Source organism: Daktulosphaira vitifoliae, unplaced genomic scaffold (genome assembly GCF_025091365.1).
Source record: "Daktulosphaira vitifoliae isolate Bord-2020 unplaced genomic scaffold, ASM2509136v1 Scaffold_4, whole genome shotgun sequence".
Lineage (NCBI taxonomy): Eukaryota > Metazoa > Arthropoda > Insecta > Hemiptera > Phylloxeridae > Daktulosphaira > Daktulosphaira vitifoliae.
The window spans coordinates 13,682,431-13,706,341 of NW_026099575.1; the positions used below are offsets into that span (position 1 = coordinate 13,682,431).

General features: G+C 24.8%; 1 protein-coding gene across 1 annotated transcript; it reads right to left on the reverse strand.

Annotated features, from left to right (window-relative positions):
- Positions 1–5,317: 5,317 nt before the first annotated feature.
- On the reverse strand, positions 5,318–11,392 carry LOC126905702 (uncharacterized). The gene is made up of 3 exons (XM_050685678.1): positions 11,181–11,392; positions 9,713–9,742; positions 5,318–6,816 (listed from the first exon to the last, which is right to left on the reverse strand). Exons 1-3 carry the CDS (start codon positions 11,263–11,265, stop codon positions 6,041–6,043), a joined length of 891 nt encoding a protein of 296 aa, XP_050541635.1. The 5' UTR covers positions 11,266–11,392; the 3' UTR covers positions 5,318–6,040.
- Positions 11,393–23,911: the final 12,519 nt, after the last annotated feature.

Below are 23,911 nucleotides of genomic sequence, written 5' to 3' on the forward strand. Positions count from 1 at the left end.
TCCAATTTCGTAAAGCTTAATTCTTTTGTTTTACTATATTGCGCGTCCTTATAAAACTTAAAAAATTGTATTCTCATGCAAAAATCATCACCCCTGAGTATAATCATAGTAAGTATAAAAAAAATTTACTACTATTAATAAAGTCCATTTTTTATAAAAAAATAAAACATTATCTAAGGAAATTTATTTAATAAAAGATTAGATCTTGTCTTTATTAAACGTATAATGGGTTTAAAAATTGTTCACAATACATTAAATAAAAGTAAAGCATTATTCGGGTTACTGAAAGGAACATGGACTCGTGTAAAAAAATTATCTTCGAAAAAATGTAAGTAATTAAAATTAAAACTAAAAGTTTGTAGCTTAATTCTTTAACGAACTTTAGCAACTAATAAAAAGAGCAGTGTATGGACATTTAGCAAAAATCAATTACAGCAAACATATAAAAAGTGTTTCTGTTGTATCTGCATCAAACCTGATGCAAAACAATCAGACCACGAAAAAAGCCCTAAAGTTAATAGTAATAATAAACCCGAAATTAAGAAAACGATAAAAGAAGAGATAGTAAATTTGACGATTCCATCAAATCTTGATGAGCTTAAAGCACGTATATTATGGTTTTTAATATTATTATAATTACATTACCAGTTTAAAGTTGAATAATCAATGGAATAGCTGTATTTTGATAATAACATAATTGCGTTTCCCTAAAGAGAGTTAAATAACGCAATCACCAATATAAGACTTTAACATCAATAATTTTTAAACTTATTAATCCACATTTTGAATTTTTTCTAATAAAGTTAATTATAATTATAAAATTAGATATATTCTTGGTCTACGGTATTCAACACTTTAAAATCTACCCAAAGTGTTGAAAAAGTTGTGGAAACTCATCCGCAAAAGAACCAAGAACCAAAGAAACCACTGTTTAGTCTACCACCAAAAACTGAAGCTAAAAATGTTTCGCCAGGTAATAACAGTTTAACTTTTAAAATATGTATTTGGTAAAGAAAAATGTTCAATTATAGCCAATACTTTATAAATTATTTTTCAGTGTGCCGTGGTATTAAAAACCAAGGGGCCACTTGTTATTTAAATTCTTTCATCCAAGTCATGTTCCATACGCCGGAGTTTCGTAACGAGTTGTTGGAATTGACATTCCCTAATGATTCCGGTGACGACAATTGGTTTAACGTAGCTTATCAACTTCAAAGGCTTTTTGTAGAACTACTTGGACCTGACACATCGGCGGTCAAGACTAATGGCTTAACAAAAAGTCTTGATTGGACTCAGGAGGACACAGATATCCAGCAAGACGTCCAAGAGTTTGGTCGTTATTTTTTGGGCATCTTGGACGAGAAGTTGAAACTTTCATCGTCCGCTAACATGATTAGTAATCTATTCAGTGGCAAGTATAATGTATTTACTATAAAAATAAACATGACTGTTTTTTTAGACTTGATTAGTATTTTATTAGTTCATCGTGTTTACTATTCATTATCATGTTTCAGGCATTCAGGTCGAATACCTTACTTGTACTATGTGCAATATAAGTAAAGAACAGTATTCCACATTTTTTGATATTTCTCTGCCTATTCGCTCTATTGATGGAAAGACATCATATGACTCGCTGGTAAATATATATGAACCGTATTATATTTATATGTGTAATGTAGAAAAAGCAAAATTAAAGTTAAATTAATAAATTTGTTTTTTATATTAAAATACTTGACTAATAGGAATATGCAATAGAACAATATTTAAGACCTGAAATATTAGACGAACATTTTTGTGACATTTGTGGAAAAAAAAGCAAATTTCTAAAGGGGCAACAATTTAAAGAGCTCCCATATATTTTATGTTTTCATCTAGGTAGGATTAGTTATAACATAAATAGTCTAAAGCCTGAAAAAATAAAAGACAAGTACGTAATGTTTATATAAACGTAAAAAAACATTGTTATGAATTTTTGTATGAAATTTTTTTGTCAGAGTATCTTTTCCATTTTTCATTTCAATGGATGTGGATGGCTATAATTNTTTCATTTCAATGGATGTGAATGGCTATAATTCCATATTTGAATTATACGGAGTGATCATTCATAAAGGAAAAGCCACTTTTGGGCACTATTACTCATACATAAAAGATTTCAAGTCGGGACAATGGTTTGAATGTAATGATGATATTGTTACNAATTTCTTAAAACATATTAAACATACAGCTCGATGAAGTATAACGATAATACTATTAAACGAAGGAAGGGTAGTTATGAATGAAAATGTAGTTTGTGTCAAGTGGTGGCGATGAGTTAGCATAAATACAACAAGCCCTATATGGCGTTGATGGGATTGAAAATAACCACCAGATTTATGCCAAAAGCTTGCCAGATAAAACAAGCAAATTATAATTAAAGAAACCATTTCAAACATTGGTATTTTTTTTATGTTATCCTTCATAAATAAACAAATAAAATTAGTTTATCATTTATAATCAATTAAACATTTATGAAATTAATAATCTTTTTAATACTAATTCTTATACAATTTTTTTTTTTGTATTTATATTTTTGTNCTATTCCACAATATAATGAATAATAAAAACTTTGTTCTATAGAGAAATATCTTTTTCATATAAATCAATATCATAAGCCACAAAATTCTCCAGGAAACTAATAATTATGTTGGCTTTTCATAGTCATGGTACACTAAACCTATTTGAAAAACTACTGAATCAAATGGCTTATAATTATTATTGGAGGTAATACCTATTTTTAATTAAAGTAAAAAAAGTCGAGTATCAATTGATTTGCATGATAATGAATACAATCCGTTTGTTTTATTTGAGCAGTATAGCCTTTCATATCTAATAGGGTATATAACATTTATATTTGAACACAAATATCTTAATTCTGTAGATAATTCAATAAACTTAATGAATAGAAAGTGCCTAAACAATTAGATAATTTAAAACAAGCATAGTCTACATTAATAAATTTAGGAAATCATTGAAACATCAAAAAAAAAAAAAATGGAAATTATACTTATACTAATACAATTAACGTACAATATTAAATTTTATTAGGAGGTACTAAAAAACTTTAGATGCTCTATTGATGAATAAATTGAATGTTGATGGTACTGAATAAGTCGCATATTATAATGTAATTTGTGTTCCTTATTAGTTATTTGTTGAATTACTTTGAGAAGAGCTAATGCTTGAGTCGTATAAATTGGACATACGATCCGTAATGTTTACTTACATTTATATTCTAAACTAAAACTAAGAATAAAAGTTAAATACACATTTATAAAATAATAATTAAAACTACAATACAATATACTATGTCATTTTATAAAACCTTTTATATTATACTTTTGTATGTTAATAAAACATTTATATTTAACTAATTATTTGTAGTTTATGTTATAATTAGGTTATATTTATCAAAGAATTAAATATCGATTAATAACTACTACAAAATAGTATGCTAAAAAATAAAGATGTATTACAACACAGTTAATGTCATTACAATTAATAAATAAAATTTAAAACAAATAGGTTTCAAAATTTCTCGATTTTAGAGTAATTAAGTTATATTTTGCTAAAGTTTTTTATACTAATTTAATTAGAAATAATCCCTAAAAAAATATAGATATGACTAGAATTAAAATCTACTTCCTGGTTGTACTCTGCTATGTTTTTTGCTACGTTATTTCTTGTGTCATTATACACTATTATTCTACTTCTAATCGACAGATTTTGCTCAAAAATAAATCAAAAGATAACAAAACGTATCTTGTTGAAGTAATCAGCAACATCTACATATTTGAAAGATTTCTAAGTAATGTCTAGAAGCAGGGCTCCCATTATAATTAACCCATTAGAATAGAAAGCCTCAGCTTCCAAGATTACGCTAGGGATCTTTAGACTACGTCCTTCTGACTATAAAAAGCCATTTTTCTCCGTCAAAATCAGTGTTCTTTCAGTAATTTTAAAAAACCAAATAATAAATTTAATTCAAATATATTAGAAATAAGAATCAGGATTTCAGAATAAAAAGGATTGGGTTAATAAAATTTCAACAAAAATTATTAAGAAGTTTTGTTTTCATTATTAATTCAGAAAACATATTTATTAGGAAATTTTATTCCCTTCTATATACTATACACAGTACGGTATATATGAATATCATTTACACGTTCTATCATAATTTTCATTTTCCTCACGTTACAAAAGTCTACAAAACAATCCATTATAATCATCTTGTATAACATCCCTCATACAATTACTAAAATCTTATGCGGATCTTTTATACAACTACAGAATTATTGTATATGGGTTAGTTAATTATATTGTGATATCCGAGCTATTTCAACAAGAATAAAAATTACAACTACTTAGAGTGTAAAAAGCTGTTCATTCTTTCATACTATTTTTATATTAGAGAGACAACACATCCATTGACTGTATACTTTTTTATCGTGACTTATTGCACGGATGGAGGATAAATTTATGANATACATCCGTTGACAGTATACTTTTTTATCGTGACTTATTGCACGGATGCAGGATAAATTTATGAATGCAACGGTTATTTTTATGCGCTTCTCAGAAAACGAATTCTTTTGTGGGGGTATATTACTTTTATTATTATTGGTATATTATTTTCTTAAAACATATTAAACATACAGCTCGATGAAGTATAACGATAATACTATTAAACGAAGGAAGGGTAGTTATGAATGAAAATGTAGTTTGTGTCAAGTGGTGGCGATGAGTTAGCATAAATACAACAAGCCCTATATGGCGTTGATGGGATTGAAAATAACCACCAGATTTATGCCAAAAGCTTGCCAGATAAAACAAGCAAATTATAATTAAAGAAACCATTTCAAACATTGGTATTTTTTTTATGTTATCCTTCATAAATAAACAAATAAAATTAGTTTATCATTTATAATCAATTAAACATTTATGAAATTAATAATCTTTTTAATACTAATTCTTATACAATTTTTTTTTTTGTATTTATATTTTTGTAATTTTTAGAAATAATTTATGATAAATATAAAATAAAAGCTTATATATATATAAATATATAAAAATATTTTAATATTTTAATATAAACAATGCAAACACTTTGATATTGGTTACCTTTTTTTATATATATATATTTTAAATTATTAGCTATGTAATACTTTTTAAGTTTATCCCTAATACCTTTTGAGGGTGAACATTTTGTTTTTTTAAATAGAAAAACATTCTTTGAATTTAATTATATGTTTGAGGTTTATTTAAATAGTCAATGGCATTTTAATTTTTAATATAAGATTTTTCGTTTATTAGATATCAAATTTTTAGGTTTTGAATTTTTGAGATAACACACATGTATAATAAAATGAGGAATTACAAACACAACAAGCTAATTGTATTTTTATGACGTTGACTTTTGTATATATGGAGCATTTATTATCAAAGGTAATACGGCACAATTTTTTTAGTTAATAAATACATCAACTGGCAATAAAGAAATTATTTCTATTGATAGTCATAATTGACAGTAAATACTGCGTAAAATTGTATATCTAATATGCAAATTTGTTCCCATTTAAAAAAAAGCTGACACCCATACAAGGTATAAAGGATGAACAAAAAAAAAAATTATATAGCTAAAAATTCAAAAATAATATATAACTAAAGGTAACCAACAAAAACATGTTTAAATAATTTTTATTCTGTAAGTAATAAAATGGGTATAATAAAAAATCATTCTGTATAAATTTTTTGATTTTTATTCATTAATACAGTTAATATATAAAACACGCATTCCATTTTGTTGGGTTTTACTAGTCACGTCTGTTAAAATTTTATAAATTAAGAAATAGTAACAAATAAATATACTTCTTTAAAAATTAAAAATATTCTAAAAGTGTATAATGTGAATATTAAATAATATTATAATAAAAGAAAGTTAATTTTAACTATCTAATAATCTAATAACAAAATCAAAAAAACAATTTTTTTTTTATTTTTTATTTTATTCTACATTTATACATTGAACTTGGTTGTATTCAACCTTTTTTATCTCTTGCTTAGTTATTTCAATAATATTGTTTATATCTTCTTCACTTAGTGAATTTTGATTGGATGAAGAGCCTTCATTTAAGATAGACGTTTTATTTTCATTATACATGTTATAATAATAATAAAGCCATTGTCTACCATCATTTGAATTTAATCGAAAGAAGTTCTCGTTGGTTATATAATGATAAGCATGTATACATACATAAATACCACAATCAGTACAATTATATTGCCGTATGGCATTTTTGGCAAGAATGAATTCCCATTCACTCGCAATTGGTTTGGGTATTGAATTATCATAGAATGTTCTTATATTAAAGTAAGTACACATTATGAAATGTAAAATTTCATATAAATTTATTCTAATTATTTTTTCTGAATCTAAAATAATTATTTGTTTTGAAACCAAATTAATTACTCCCAAAACCCAATGATAACTGAAAGCTGATGAACCAACGTGTATATTAACTAAAATAATTGTTTTTTCTTGAGTTATTAAATTTGTCATATATTCGATGAAAGGAGAAAAATTTTTTTCACGAACACAAATATAGATATATGACGAAACGTATAAAATAGTGTCTTCCTTCTTGTTTTCTTTTATAAAACAATTTATAACATCATCAATTACATCTCCAAATATAAATTTACCGCTTCTTAATGACTTCACAGCATCCGTTACTTTCGTAGGCGCAGAAGGAACTTTTAGTCTTTGAATATCTGTGTTATCTAAATATGCAAAAACAAATATTTAAATTAAAATATTGAAATGTATTACATTATACATAATATATTTTTAAATAAAAATAAAAATCATCATTACATTATTATATTTTTCATTAAAATCTGAACTAAGCTATGATACATACTGATAGCAAATCATTGATGCTAAGACATATATGTGATAGTACAATACATTACATCTCTCTATTACATCAACAAATTTTTTTTTCTGATTAAATTTAAACAAGAAAAATATACTAATAATAATAAATAATTTTTAATCCTTTTTATATTTATATAGTTATGCAATTTAGTTTTCCTACAATATTTATTTAATCTATACTTGTTATCCTCTTTTTTACTTCCACAGAAATTGTTTTATATCGTAATCGTCAATCTCATTTTGTTCTAAGCTTTCATCTTCTTTTTATTTTTGGTCATTGGATTTTATTGTTTTGTAGTTGTTTGAATAATCTTCCTCTATATTACCTGAAGAGTTTGAGATATTCATATTATTTTAATTTGTCCTTTTAATTCTATTATTTTCATCTAATAAGATTATCGATCTTGGTGTATTATGTTGTTTTACAACTTCTGCGGGTATTCATATGTCTTTCTTTCCGAAAATTATTTTTATTTTTGGATTTATAATTAATTTTCTGTTTCTTACATTTTATCATAATATTTTTTAGTTCAGTCCACATTTCATGTTTTCTTTATATTTATTTATTACCTTTGGTTTCAATAATTCATTTCGTATTGGCAATTTAGTCTTATATATTCTACTAAATAATAATTGACTATGTGATATATTTATTCCTGAAATTTGCAAACTCTTATATTCCATCAGCATGGATTGTAATTCTACTTTTACCTTATTGCTTTTCTCTAAATTTGTTTTGCTATTATTATAGATTTTTATGCAAATCTAATGTTTCTTATATAATAATGACTAGAACCGTTTATTTTGAAATTTCACTTTTTACTAAAATTTTTCATCTGGATTACATTAAACAGCATATTATCTGCTCTTAAAATATTTGGTTTACCATGTATTGCAAAATTATTTTTTAATATTTTTTTGAAATTTTCAGAGTTTTATAAAGTTTCTATTTTTTGGTTATATTATTTCAATCCACTTTGAATAATAGCCTCTAAGTATTAGAAATAAGTGTTTTTTATAATCAAATATATCACATTTTATTTTTTGGAAATTAAAACCAGGGAATTCCTTTATTATAACTGTATTTTTCACATACATTACATTCGCTTATTATATTTTCTATTTCAGTATTCGTATTGTTCCAATAAAATAACATTTTTGTTCCACTCTTCACCTTCACTATTTCTATATGTGAATCATGTTCTTAATTCAGAATTATTTATCTCATTGATTTTGATACAGTTATGTGACTCTCGATGAACACTAATTCTTCTTTAACATAGATATCACTTCTTGTATTAAAATAAAAATTAATACTTTCAGGTACTTTTGTTTTAGTTTTTGTCCATCCTTATATGAACATATTTTTGAATTCCAGCAACATAAAATCTGTATTAGTTTTCTCTTGTAGTTTGTTTTTTATTTCTATTCTAATATTTATTCAATGAAAACCATTATTTACTCTAACATTGTTTTATTTTGTACATACTTTTCTAATTGCATTTGCTATAAACATTTTATTGCCTGGTTCATGAACTACCTCAATATATACTTAGTTATAATTTAATTCGTTGTAACTTTTAACATGAAATTTGATAAATATATTTTATTAGTGAAATCAGTGGTAAATTATCAGGTTGTACGTTAGTTCTCTGGTCATAAATAATTTGATCAAATATAATACATGCAAATAAATTGCTAAAAATTCCTTATCAATTTGCCCTTAATTATATTCTACTGGTGATGCACAACACACTGGTTACTATTTTGAAATTGTTTTTCTTTCTTGTATTTAATGGCATCTACAATAACAGTCTATCCTTCTGATAGTATTTGTTTAGTTTGAACTTTTCTAATTTCAGCTTATCTTAGATGTTCTATAGCCTCTTTTAAGTTAAACTCTAATTTTTATAATTTTCTACTCATTCACGAGTATCAGAAACATTGGCCCCCCGAATTAGTTTATCACGAAGAAGTTCTTCTTTATCTGTAAACTCGCAGACTTCATATAAAGTTTTGATTTCTGTTAAGAAATTATCAAATGATTCTCCTTTTTTTTTTTGCCATCTATTATAGAATAGAAATCTTATATATAATATATTATACTTTGAATTACAGTATGTATAAAATATCACGTCCTTATATTTCATTGTTTTTAAATTTTCAATTTTAAAAGTATTATAAACATCCAATGTATCTACACTAATTAAGTTCAGTGAGGTTGCTATCATTTTTTCATCATTTTCTTTGTCAAACCCAATAGCTATTATATAAATTTTAAATGACTTTTTAAATCGCTCCCAGTTTTCATTTAGGTTACCTTGAAGTTTGAGTTTATTAGGTGCATTGCAAACTATTCCACTAGCCATGTAAACTATTTGTTTTTATATCGACTACGCTATGACATGTGTTACATTATATACTTTTTAAATTAAAATAAAAATCACAATTAAATTATTATATTTTTAATCTAACTGAACTTTACTATAATATATAGTTACTGATAACGAATCAGAATTGCTACAAAAAATGTGATTATATCATACATTACAAATATATTTAAAGTAAATTCATAAATAATTCTGTACAATTTTTTGAACTTCAGCTTAATTAATGCTTGTGTTCGGTATATATACAAAAAATAATAATTTTCATAAGATTAAAATAATTTTTCTTTTAACAAAATAAATTTAATCTACGATATAACACAATAATAATATATCAAATTCACATAATTACCTGGAATACCACTTCCACATTTTAAGCAATCTAAAATAAAAAAAAATTCGTAGAAAATATAATATTTATTTGTTATTATTATGTATTTTAAGTGTTTAATGTTCGTCACAAGAAATATATTTTTTCTTTTTTCAGTTTATATTTATGTACAAAAAGATACGTTTATTATTACCCACTCAATTACTTGTGAAATAAATACAAAACAAAAATTGTTTTTTTTAGTTAAATATAATCCATTATTTATAAAATATTAATTACTTTCCTTAATAATTTCCTAATAACTTATAAAGTTAACAATTTTATTTTTTTAAACAGTGACATACAACGTTTGCGATTGAACATAGAATATATTATTAGTTTATCAGATTTTATTCTGCTAGGATAAAAATATATCTATAATTATAACACAGTTAAATTATTCATTGGTAAGAAGAGCGTGTGTAAACTTGAAAATAAACAAATAAACAAGTATACATATAGTGATTATTTAATTGACAAAGTTAACAGACATTCTTATACACTGTAAAATATTATATATTTCGACATTTAGAATTTATTATAATTATTTTTCAAGTTCGTTTTTATTCAGTCACGAATCATATTTTAAAGGAAATAAAATTTTATATTCTGTCTAACATATAACATATATACAAAGAATTAATTTATCTGTCATAATACTTATACTACTGTACACATTGTATTATTAGATTTATAAATCCCAACTCAATCATTATTATCCATGTGTCTTATCTTGTGCTAACTCTTCGACTGGGTGTCAAGAATACCTCAGCATAAAATTTACAGTACTTGTTAACTACATAATTAAACATCAACAAAGAGTAACACGTTTTCTTATTTTTTTATTTACTTGTCTTTATTGTTGTAAGACCTCGAACTCTAACCTAGATGCTAATCAATTTGATCAAATATTCAAACATACAAATTTAATCAATAGACCTCCCCAAACCCTTGTATTCTTCTTAAATTTATTATTACATTGCACACTGTTGTTATACTCGTGCACAACTTAATTTAATATATTAACATTTAAGTAAATTATTGTAAATTAATTTTTTTAATAATATTTCTGTAACCGAATTATATATTATCCATTATAAGAAGACATTAAAAAGACGAAAACAATTTTAACTTACAACACAGCTATGCCAAGAGAATTTAAACATGAAAATATAGATTTCACATTTCCTCAATAGTAGATGATTCATTTAAAGCTAAAATTACTTATTGGTTTTCATAAATAACCATATAATAATTAATGTAAGTAACATTGCTGAATGATATCAATAATTATAGATATAAATCCGCAACTGTATTCAACTATTTCGCTATTTAATAAAAGTAGACCATTTAGTTATACTAATAATTAGAAGTTATAACACTATACACTGTTAAAAAAGTATTTTTTAACATCATCACATTTTAATATAATATAATAACATAAACTCACCTTGTATCATATTTTTTGCACCGTATACTTTGAATGTAATTATTAAAACTAATAGAAACGTACAAAGCAAAATTTTTTTACACATTGTTATATAACTTCGCTCTACTGAATAAAATTTATATAAAATTAAGAAATATAACCATAAAATATCTTTATGAAACTCTTTAACAACAACTTTATTTTAAAGTTCTATTTAATTTTGCTAAGTTTTAATAGTAAATGTCATATATTTTTATAATAAAAACAGCTATTACTCATGCTTTACATTTTCTAAACTAAACACACTTAAAATATCGTAGAATAAATTAATACAGTGTACCTTAAAAATGCTTATACTAAGTTAGATTCATTATCTGTGAATTCACAAAATTAAAATAATCTAACTTTATTATAATATTAACTCACAAATCATAATTACATTTTAAATATTTCTCCGAAATTTACTCCAGGTATAATATATTCAATATTTTTTATTTAATTTATTACGGGTATGGTTTTTATAAAGTATAAAACGCAATAGTATTTTGTTTTCGAATTTTTTAGTGAACTACCAAATACAGTATTTTTAATGTAATAAAATTATATCAATTTAAATATTTTCTATTGTGCTTCTAGTTATTTTAAGTTTATACAACTGTAGATTAATAATAAAAGTCTTCATTTATTATTTAAATTTTAATAATTTATAATGTAGCAATTGTTTTATAAATGTTTGACGCTTTTAACAAATCGATAGCATTTATCAATTTAATTTCACGTGTATCTTTTCGGGACTCCTTTTCTCAATAATGCTCACTTTAAAACCTCTCTCGGTACTCAATCATATGATTTCTCCAAATCTATAAATACCATACACAGCTTTTTCTTCTTTTNCAATCATATGATTTCTCCAAATCTATAAATACCATACACAGCTTTTTCTTCTTTTCCCTAAACTTTTCCATTAGTTGCCATATAATTTTAATTATTAATCATCATAAAATATTAATTAACAATTAAAATACATTTATTAATTGTCTAATACATTATGTCAATCATTTAAAATAAGATTATATTTGGTAATTTTATTTTTCATATGTAACATGTTTAATAATAAAAAAAAAAAACATACAATTTAGATTAGGAAAAACTTTTTTACTATAAAATGAATTTTTAACAACATTAGAAACATAACTATTCAAATATTTAACATAAAATGAAACAAACCAAATACTATTTATTTATTTATTTATTTATTTCATCATAATGGATGATTACGCCTGTGTGGCAAATAGTACATATAATAACATAGAAAAAAAACAATTACAATATAAAATAGTACATAGTGAAATTAATTTAATAATTAAATGATTATAAAAATTCAATAATACTAAATACGTTACAAACAAGTTAGCTAAAAAAGTGTATGTAATTATGGTATTATGAATTAAACGTTTTACAACAAATAGACCATAATAATGTTGAAGAATCATGATAAAAATCAAAATTATTTATTTTATTACATAAATTCAACATTCGATTTACCGAAGCGTTTCTACTATAGTTTTGTGTATGAATAGATATATAAAACGTTGGATAGGAACGGAGAGACACTTGAGGAACGTTCATCGGTATTAAGTTTAAAATTTTGGGACAATTGATTTTAATATTTAGTAGATTATAAATCCATTATTATTGCATAATTAAATAAAATATATAAATTATTATTTCATAACTGTTATATCAATTAAAATTAAAAAAAAAACATATAATTCATACATACATAAATTATTATCACTTTTAAAACAAAATTTATTTATTGAGCTAATATTGCAATTGCAACTATAAATCATCTTCAGAATCTGTGTAATCAGTAGATAATGATTTAATACTAATATTATTTTGATTAATATTACTATTAATAACTTGAATACCTAGGACTTTTCTTTTTTTTTCATTTGAACAGTTTTCTTGAAATATGTTAAGGTTAGTTCTAATTGCTACTAGTTTCTATACCCTGTCCATTTTAAGTCTATTTTTAGATTCAGTGTGTACTTTGCCAAAATTTCTCTCACATAATTCTGATGAACTAGATAAACTTAGTAACCTGGAGGCAATAGGACATAATGGTTCATTGGTTGCTAAATCCTATCCATCAAATATTAGGAGAACAGTGTTCAAATAATAACACTAAACTTTCTACACCATAAAATCCTGTATTTGTTCGGTACTCTGCTAAATTTGTTAAAATTGTAGTCTGATCAATTTTTAACCAGTTGCTTATACACATAATAGTCTTAATAGCATCAGATATTTCAGAAGCATCTTTTTCAGAGTTGGTAAGAGGGTTAAATACCATTCCCTCATTAACATATTTCTCAATTGCTGAAAATATTTCATGGCCTTCAGAAAGTTTAGAATTGTTTAATTCACATTTTTATCAATTGTAGGAAAAGCACATAATATGTGCTCAAAGATATATTATATCTTTGAGCAACAAATTAAGTCCACGAGCAAGACATCTTACAGAAAAAATATGTTTAAAGTTACCTCTTTAATTTTTGCCCAAGCACCTTTCATTGCACTAGCATTATCTGTACAAATAAGCTAACATTTTTCATGATCTATCTCATTTAAAACATTAGCTATTTGATATTTAATATATTCAGCGGTATCTCAATTTATCCCAGGTACAACACTTCTGTAAAAAACTGGCTCTGTTATGATAATGACAAAGTTAACAATTCCACAACCAGTAATATTAGTCCATCCATCAATTAATAATCCTAGACATGTTGCTTTATTAATCTTGAGTTTAACATTATCTATAACCCATTTATATTTAATATGATGAAGATATTCTAAATTTAGTTCTTAGGCTATTAAAGAAAGATTTCCAATATGTAGTATCAAACATAGATAGCGCTACTTCTGAATGGTTGACAGCACAAATAACCTGAGTATCTAATTGAACTTGTTGTTCAGTTGTATTATTTTATCTAAAAAATTCTTAATTAGATGCCCATGTAACTTTTTGGTTAAATTGGAACAATTTTCAGGTAATAAAATTAATTAAGTAACTTTTGACAATTGTAAAACCTTAAAATAAAGTTTAAAATAATAAACTCTAATGATGTATTCATCATTTACTTAACGCTATAAATTTTTTATTAATATTTATCATAAATTACTTTTGTTTTATCTTCTTGTAACAAGCTAATAGAACTAACTAGTAGGATTATCAACACATTCTTCAATAAAGTAATTGTCTGATGCACAAAGTAAAGATGCTTTTTTTAGCTTACTAGATTTAGGTAGGATTTTTAAGATGTCTTATGTAAATCTTTAGGACAATGTCTACATAATAAACCAATGTGCTCTTTCATTATTGTTGTAATAGAAAATGCATATATAAACGAATAAAATTTACATTTAACTTTTTTGGTATTTTTTATTTTTAGAAAAGAATCCCAAATAGGATCCAATGGTCTGATTTAGTAAAATAATATACCTTTAAACAAGGAAATAATAATGTGAAATGTTTTAAAGCTATACTTATGGAAATTAAAATCAAAACTTCAATTAATTACAAAATTTTTAATTTTAGTATTATAAAAAAAGTACTTTCATATATTAATTATGAAAAATTTAATACTTCCTTATTATTATAAGTTTTATGTATCGATTATCATATTCTTGTTTGAAAGGTTACAAATATTATAAATAAAATTGAATTAATTGGCCACAACGGAAAATTTGTAACTTTCATGGCACATTGAAAAATATCAAAAAAAGGTCGCCAACCCATTAGGCGAGACAATGTATTGTTAGTAGGATTTAAAAAATATATTAAATATTATGCATTGATAGCAATTTAAAAAAAAAAATAATAAAAAAATTGTATTTGAGGTCCGTTGAGTCATTGATAGTTGATGTACACCAAAACCTCGTGACAGTTGTCACATAACCATGATGATGAGGGATGACCTTATACAAGGCCGTTGCCCGAACATTATAAACTAAGGGGAGTTGATTTTTGGCAGGAAAAAAGATAAAAATATACACAAGTCCATTGAAGGCGGAACACGCAAAAAAAAAAGATAATAGTTATGTTAAATTAAGGGGGCTTTATTAAATAAATTAACCCAATACGAGGCAAAAAACCGAACGGTCAAAAAACCTCGTCTACAAATTAAAGGGGAACAGAAAAAAAAACAGATATTAATAAAAAATAGTTACACCTACACTTTTACAAATTGAGAATACGATGAACGTCTTTGGGTACCCATCGGCTATTAATCACGGCATGACCGCTAAGCACGGCGGGTATACGTCCCAAGTTAGCGACTGGTTTTAAACAGTTAGACTTAGCTTGCAAGACGTTGGGACACTCCGGAATAAAATGCACTACGTCACAACATTGTACTAATGATATACACACATCACCCAATATCAAAACCTATATACAAAAAAAATATATATAACATAACAGGTGATATTGTAACACGCCTGCCATGTTGAGGGACCTGAATAAAAAAATTAAATAGGGACATCTACATAAAAATTTAATATAAAAAAAATTCACCACATGTGCTTATGGTACGGCGCACTAAAAAAAATCTGGCTCAGAACATTATAAAAAGATATACATTACCAGCCCCAAAGGGCTAAAGAATAGGAGGCAGGCTCAACCGACGCCGTAATACAAAAAAATTACATTTTTAACATAGTGGGCACTCACGAACAAAAAAAATGTATTATAAGAACCACAAAAGTTGCAGCGCAAACAACTAAATCTACTGCTATGGACGGGAAATAGTACGACCAGTTCCGACTATGGCTAATCCCCGACAAAATGTCCGGCGTTTGAACCGGCGGTTTGTTGGCAACAAAACGGCTATCCTTTAGAGTAGGAGTCAAAAAAATATTAAATACCCAGTGCCGGAAATTATTAAGAACAATTCGAATCATAAGGCGACAATGTATGCGGTGAGCAGTGCAAATAATGTTCAAGATAGGAAATTGTGAATTTACACACAAAAGTCTAATTTCAGATTTGAAAACTGTTAAAAAATATAATTTAGAAAAATATATTTTTTATTGCGATAAATGTTCCTTGGAGGCCAATTTATTTATTCATATATAAAAAAAAATTTTAGCTTCGATGCGAAGCTGAGAAGGTATTAATTTTACCATGATGTGTTTATTTTTTTTTGTGTCTGTTACTACTTTTTCTCAGCTCTGACTGGACCGATTTCTTTCAAAAATACGTCAAAAGATCACAAATTATCTAGTTTCTAATTATCTAACGTATCTAGTTGAAGACATTACCCTTATAAATTGAAAATTTTTCCTTCGTTCCCCGCAAATAGGGAAAATATCTAAAAAAATTACAAATTTAAAAATCGGTAAATTTTGAAATTTTTTTCACTTTCTTTTCTCAAAACTTCCATAACTTTTTAAAAAATAAACAAATCAACATAATTTTTTTTATACAAAAGGACATGACATCCAATTTGATGAAGTAAAAATACTAATCAAAGAAACTTATTTTGGCAAACGAATGTACAAAGAGGCAATAGAAATCGAAAAATTTCCAGAGAATTTCAACAGAGAAAACGGATGAAAAATAAGCAAAACTTGGTTACCCATCATACACCAGTCAAAAAGAAAATCAACTGACAACACTGAAAACAGTTCTATACAAGAAAAAGTTACTATCAACGTAATGGAAAACTGTCGGTGCAGAAAAGGAAGACCAAAATGCTAAGAATGTTAAAAACAACAACAATAATCAAAACTAATGTCGCCAATAAAAACATCAGCAAAAACAAGATACCGTAAACAACATGAGTCATTAACAGATATAAACAACCGTTACGGTAAACAACTGATATGATAAACACCCAACATATAAAAACAGACTGATAACAAGATTAGCAGCCAGTATAGTTTTAGTCAGTGAGCAGTAACTATCGCTCCGAAGATAGACTCTGCAATGAGTGCGAAACGTCAGCAATCATGGATAAATCCTCAAGCTTTTCAAATAATGATTAAAACATGTCATGGTTTTTCAGACTATATTTGAAAAACGAAGATTAGATATTTATTCTATTTATATATTAAAAAATAGGAATACCATTTGAAAATGGAAAGCCATTTAATTAATATAAAGCATAAATGATGATCGTAAAAATTTAATTTTACTCACTGAACTGCCCAACATAAAAACATATATTACATTGAAAAAAAAATTTAACACTTTATATTTTCAGAGATAATTGGGAGGCATTATTAATCAGAACCATGTGTACAAAAAAACAAAGAGGAATGTTTTTGTCATGTTACAAATTTAAAAATTTCCTAAATATCTGACGCCTTTAGACACATTAAAAAATAAAACGCTTTCATTATATATTTTATATTAAACAAATAAATCAGAACACACATAAATGTGAATATGTTTAAATCTTATACAAATCTACAAAATTGCTATTGATTTATTATAAATCAAAAATAATAAAATTAAATTAAAAAAAAAATATTGTATTAATCTACAGTTATACAAAGTTATAGTAACTAGAAGCATCAATGGTAAATAATCAAATTTACTTAATTTTAATACATTAATAATACTAGTAACCATGGCCGGATTTACCATAAAAGCGCCCCTAGGCTAATAAGGAACAAACGTCCAATTCTTAGAACACAGATAGAATGAGAGCTGAGCTGATCACCCCCTCCCAATTTACTTAAAAATTTGTATTATCTAATGTATAATGTTTAGGTACTTTAAAAGTATTTAAAAGTCAACGTAAAAAAATTATGTAATAAAATGTCGTAGTTTAAATTATGATGATAAAAAAAATCAATCGTGCATAAATTATAGTTAATGAATAATAATAAAAAATAATAATTATATTTTTTTCTGTTAATAAACGGTTAATTTAGTAAATACAATTGTCAACTTATTAATGTAAACAACAAAATTGTGCACCATTATAAAAAATAAGAAACATTAATTAATAATACGTTTGGCGTTTCCTTGATTATGGTTGTTCAACACAATTTATACAACTGCCGTCGCCAATTATTATTTTAAATAATGTATACCGTCGTACAGTAGCTACCCTGCCCAATCACATTATATATATATATATATATTGTAGAATATATTGCGTGCTATTTTTATAATCTTACAACAGCGAGCAACTAATTTATCAATATAACTACATTAATTCTAGTAGATGGAAAATTAAATTCGCAGAAAGGAATTATATCTAAAAAAAATTCAAGAGTTTTGCTGGCCGCAGTGCCCCTAGGCTATAGCCTAGATAGCCTAGTCTTAAATCCAGCCCTGCTAGTAACATTAATAATAATAGTTCGCTAAAAAATTCGAAATCAAAATACTATTACTGTTTAAAATTAATGAAAACCATAACCATAATAAATTGAATTAAATATTAAATATATTATACCCCGAAAAAATTACGGAAAATTTTTTAAAAAGTAATTATGTATTATAAATAAATATTATGATAATGTTAAATAGTTTTAATTTTCCAAATTCACAGTTGATGTATCTAAATTTGTATAAGTATTTTTAGGGTGCACTGTATTAAATTATTCAATGGCATTTAAAGCTTATATAGTTCAGAAAAAATAAACTATGAGTAATACAATGCATTATTATAGGTAAAAAATTATACTAAAACTTAGTAACATGAAATAGTACTTAATATTAATTTTATTTGATTTATATTTATAAAGAATTACATAAAGGTATTTTGTGGTTTCGTTTGTTAATTTTAAATAAAATCTATTCAATAGAACGAAGTTTAAGTAATAATGTTTAAAAACATTTTGTTGTGTATATATTTTTTAGCTTCATTAATTACAATCAAAGTATATGGTAAAATAAAAGATGAAGGTGAGCTTATGTTATTTATATTACTTTTAAAAAAGATGATCTCTAAAAAATATATATTTTAGTAATGTATATAGTATTATAATTTTATTTATTAATATATCATAAATTGTTATTTCTAATTAATAGAGAAACAATAAATGTAATGCATGCAACATACCTATGGTTATGATTTATTCAATCTTATACATATAACAGTTTACTAACAAAAATATCTTCAAGAAATCAATTTGAAAGATTCAACTACACTTTCCTCCAATATAAATCTAGGTTTTTTTTTTAATGCAAAGCTATTGTATTTATATCAAAGATACAAATATTTTTAAACGATGGATTACTTCATTTTAATCATGANGTTGAGCTTATGTTATTTATATTACTTTTAAAAAAGATGATCTCTAAAAAATATATATTTTAGTAATGTATATAGTATTATAATTTTATTTATTAATATATCATAAATTGTTATTTCTAATTAATAGAGAAACAATAAATGTAATGCATGTAACATACCTATGGTTATGATTTATTCAATCTTATACATATAACAGTTTACTAACAAAAATATCTTCAAGAAATCAATTTGAAAGATTCAACTACACTTTCCTCCAATATAAATCTAGGTTTTTTTTTTAATGCAAAGCTATTGTATTTATATCAAAGATACAAATATTTTTAAACGATGGATTACTTCATTTTAATCATGAAATTAATTTACTTGATTTTAGTACAATTTTCTTTGTTTGAATGTGTTATGTCGTTGAAAAATCAACAAATCATTATCATTTCAACTATTGATATCATTTAGCAATATTATATATAAGAATCAATACATAGTTTTAGCCTATTTTATGGGGACCCAGGCATTTCGCCGTGACCGCTTTGTTCCTGAACTAATAATATTCATTATTAACAATTAATGCTATTGAAATAAAGCATACGCTTATTTATAAAATTTAGAAAATAAAAATGTGGTATAATAATTAATTATTAATGTATATAGAATATTCTTTTTAACAAGACACACTCAATTATTTATAAAATAAAAATAATTCAAACATTTTTGTTTTTGATTATCATTAGTTACATATAATTCTTGAATTACGAACTATGTTGGAGTATTAAATAGTAAACGGTATTTTAATTTTTAATAATACTTTATTTGTATATTAGTTATAAAACATTAATGTTTCACATTTTTAAATTAATATACATGTATTACACACGATAAAATATAAATTCAGGTAGCAAATTGTATTTTTATAACTTCGCTATCACAGTTATTAAGTGTTTATTGTCAATTATGACTATATATCAATAGATATACTTTCTGTATTGTCAGATGGTGTATATATAAACTCACAACAATGTGCTTTACTATCATTGATAATAAATTCTGCGTATCTGACAATATTGATGTCATTAAAAACCAGCTAGCTACCTGTATTTGTAATCCTTTTTGTATTATACATGTATATTAATTTAAAAAACGCATTACAGGGGGTCGTGGCACAGTGGTGACCTAAGATAGTTGGATCAAGTATAATGATATCTAACATTGATTAAAATCACTATCAAAAAAAAAAGCTTCGATGCAAATCTTTAGATAGTGTTTAATTTTAAAAAATTGATGGATTATTCCAAAAGCTTCATAAACTGCTAGTTCCTAATTAATATCCTGATTAAGATAAAGTATGTCGAATGAAAAAGGGATTATTAAAAAATAGTATTTCCCATAAAAAAATTATATTGATCAATACACTTTTCAATAATTTATAGCTCTATAAAGTTAAAAATGTAAAAAATAAAATTGAGAATTTTCACACATTAATAGCATTTGGTAGACATTTTCACCGTGAAGACAAAATAAAGTCCGATATTTTTTTTTTACATAATAAAGTAGATTACATTAGCTTTAATTTAATATATATATAAAAGTGTCAGACTTTCCGGAACACTTTCAAAATTTAAGTTGAAAAAGTCAATTTTTTGTGAAAAAGTTGTCATTTTGAATCCCCCCCTGTAGGCAGGTAAAAAGTCAGATTTATAAAAAAAATATACCAAATGATAGGTAAAGACATCATGCATCTACAAAAAAAAGAATTATATTGATCCATACATCTTTCGAGAAGTTATAGCATTATAAAGTTAAAAATATAAAAAAGAATTTTTTTACAAAAATCGTATTTTTTTTATTAAGTTTAATGTCTGTTTTCACCATGAAGATAAAATAAAGTCCGAAATTTTTTTTTACCATTATAAAGTATATTACATTAGCTTTAATTTAAGATATATATAAAAGTGTCAGACCTTCCGGAACACTTTCAAAAGTTACGTTGAAAAAGTTCTACTTTCTATATGCATTTTTATGTTTTGAATCCCCCCTGTATTTAGGGAAATGGTCCGATTTAAAAAAACAGTATGTCGAATGAAAGATCTATATAAATACTACTTCTCATAAAAAAATTGTAATGATCCATACATTTTTCAAAAAGTTATAGCATAATAAAGTTAAAAATGGAAAATACAAAATCGAAAATTTTCACACAAAAATAGCATTCGGTAGCCATTTTCACCATGAAGATAAGATAAAGTCCGAAATTTTTTTTTTCATGAAAAAGCATTTTACATTAGCTTTAATTTAAGATATATATAAAAGTGTCAAACCTTCCGGAACACTTAAAAAAGTTATGGCAGTGTTTAGTAAAAAAAAATTTCGAAAATTTGTAATTTTTTCGGATGTTTCCCCCATTTACGGGGAACGAGGGAATTTTTTTCAATTTTTGACGGTAATGTCTTCGACTAGATACAATTTGTGATCTTTTGACGTATCATTGAAAGAAATCGGTTCGGTGAGAGCTAAGAAAAAGTGGTAACAGACACAAAAAAAAAAAAAATCTTAGTAAAACCAATACCTTCTCAGCTTCAATAAAATTCTTTAGATAGTGTTTAATTTAAAAAAATTGGTGGATTATTCCAAAAGTTACATGATCTGCTAGTTCCTTATTATTATCCTGATAAAGATAAAGTATGTCAAATAAAAAAGGGATTATTAAAAAATATTATTTCTCATAAAAAAATTGTGTTGATCCATACACTTTTCAATAAGTTATAGCATTATAAAGTTAAAAATGTAAAAAATAAAATCTAGAATTTTCACACAATAACATTTGGTAGCCATTTTTCAGATTTGAACCTTCCTCATGTATAGGGAAATGGTTCGACTTAAAAAAACAGTGTGCAGAATGAAAGATTTATACAAATACTACTTCTCATGGAAATATTGTATTGATCCATACATTTTTCATTCGGTAGCCATTATCACCGTGAACATAAAATAAAGTCCGAAATTTTTTTTTTTTCATGATAAAGTATAATATATTAGTTTTAATTTAAGATATATATAAAAGTGTCATACTTTCTGGAACATTTTCAAAATTCAAGTTGAAAAAATTAATTTTTGTGAAAAAGTTGTCTTTTTAAACCCCCCCCCCTATGGGAAAGTAAAGGTTCAGATATAAAAAAAAAAATAAAAAAAAATTATCATCTTTGTAAAATCAATACCTTTATAACATTATACATCTATTAAAAAAATAAATAAAATATATTTATTTGCTCAATTTTGAAAAAGTTATGCCAGATTAAAGAAAAAAAATTGAAAAAATTTCGAAAATTAGCGTTTTTTAAATTTGTAATTTTTTGGAGGTTTCCCCATTTACGGGGAACGAGGGAATTTTTTTCAATTTTTGAGTGTAATGTCTTCGATTAGATACGATTTGTGATCTTTTGACTTATTATTGAAAGAAATCGATACGGTGAGAGCTGAGAAAAAATGTTACATACACAAAAAAATAAATAATTAAAAAAACACATCATAGTAAAATCAATACCTTCTCAACTTCGCATCGAAGCTAAAAATTAAAACACTAAAGTTTTATACCTAATAAAAGAATAAAATTATAGTAAAAATTCAATAAAATTTACTATTTAATTTAAAACTCAAACATTTTATTAAATTTAAAATCTGTTTTCCCATTTAAAAAAACAAAGTTGACATCCTTACAAAGAATAAGGGATGAACATAAAAAAATTATATAGCTAATTATTCAAAAGTAATATGCTATAACTAAAGGCAATCGAAAAAAAAATGTTTAAATTGTATTAATTCTGTAAGTAATTGAGTATGTTATGATAAATAAAATTATTCTTTATACATAGTACCAAATATAATAAATTAGCAAACTCAGATTTTACTAATTTCGTACATTTTTTAATGAGCAAGATATAAAGTATTCAAAAATATTGTGTCCTCTTGGTCAGCTATTTTAATAGTTTTTGAAATTAATCAATTAATACAACTTGAATCGATTTATTAAAGTAATTTTTTTTAAAAATTGTCTTTTTATAATTAAACTTCTCAAACAATTTAAATCCGTAAGAATATAATGCAATAAGATATTTAGTTAAAAATTAAGTTTTTAAACGGTTAATTAAAGCAAATTTGTTTCAAATATATGTGTTTTTGTATGTTTAGTTTTAAAAGAAATGTTACGACATCTAAAAGTTCCTCTTCCGCCTATAGAAATAACGGATATTGTAAAATCTTTAGAAGTCAAGAACGATATAGTTGGAGATGTAATTGATGATGTAATAAATTTTTTTATTATGAAAAGCCAAAAACAAGACACTATTTTATATATTTCGACATATATTTATAGTTCTATGTGTGGAAATAACTATTTACCTTTAATCGATTACATACATAATACAATCACTTCAAAAGAAACGCTCATTTTAGTTAATGTAAACGTTTTTTCAGCTCATT

Bases quoted from the DNA above. Each gene is read 5' to 3' on its own strand.
- LOC126905702 (XM_050685678.1), bottom strand. From the start codon at position 11,265: ATGTGTAAAAAAATTTTGCTTTGTACGTTTCTATTAGTTTTAATAATT. The intron at 9,743-11,180 runs GTGAGTTTATGT...TTTTTATTTTAG, and splicing joins TGCAAAAAATATGATACAAG to ATTGCTTAAAATGTGGAAGT. The intron at 6,817-9,712 runs GTAATTATGTGA...TTGCATATTTAG, and splicing joins ATGTGGAAGTGGTATTCCAG to ATAACACAGATATTCAAAGA.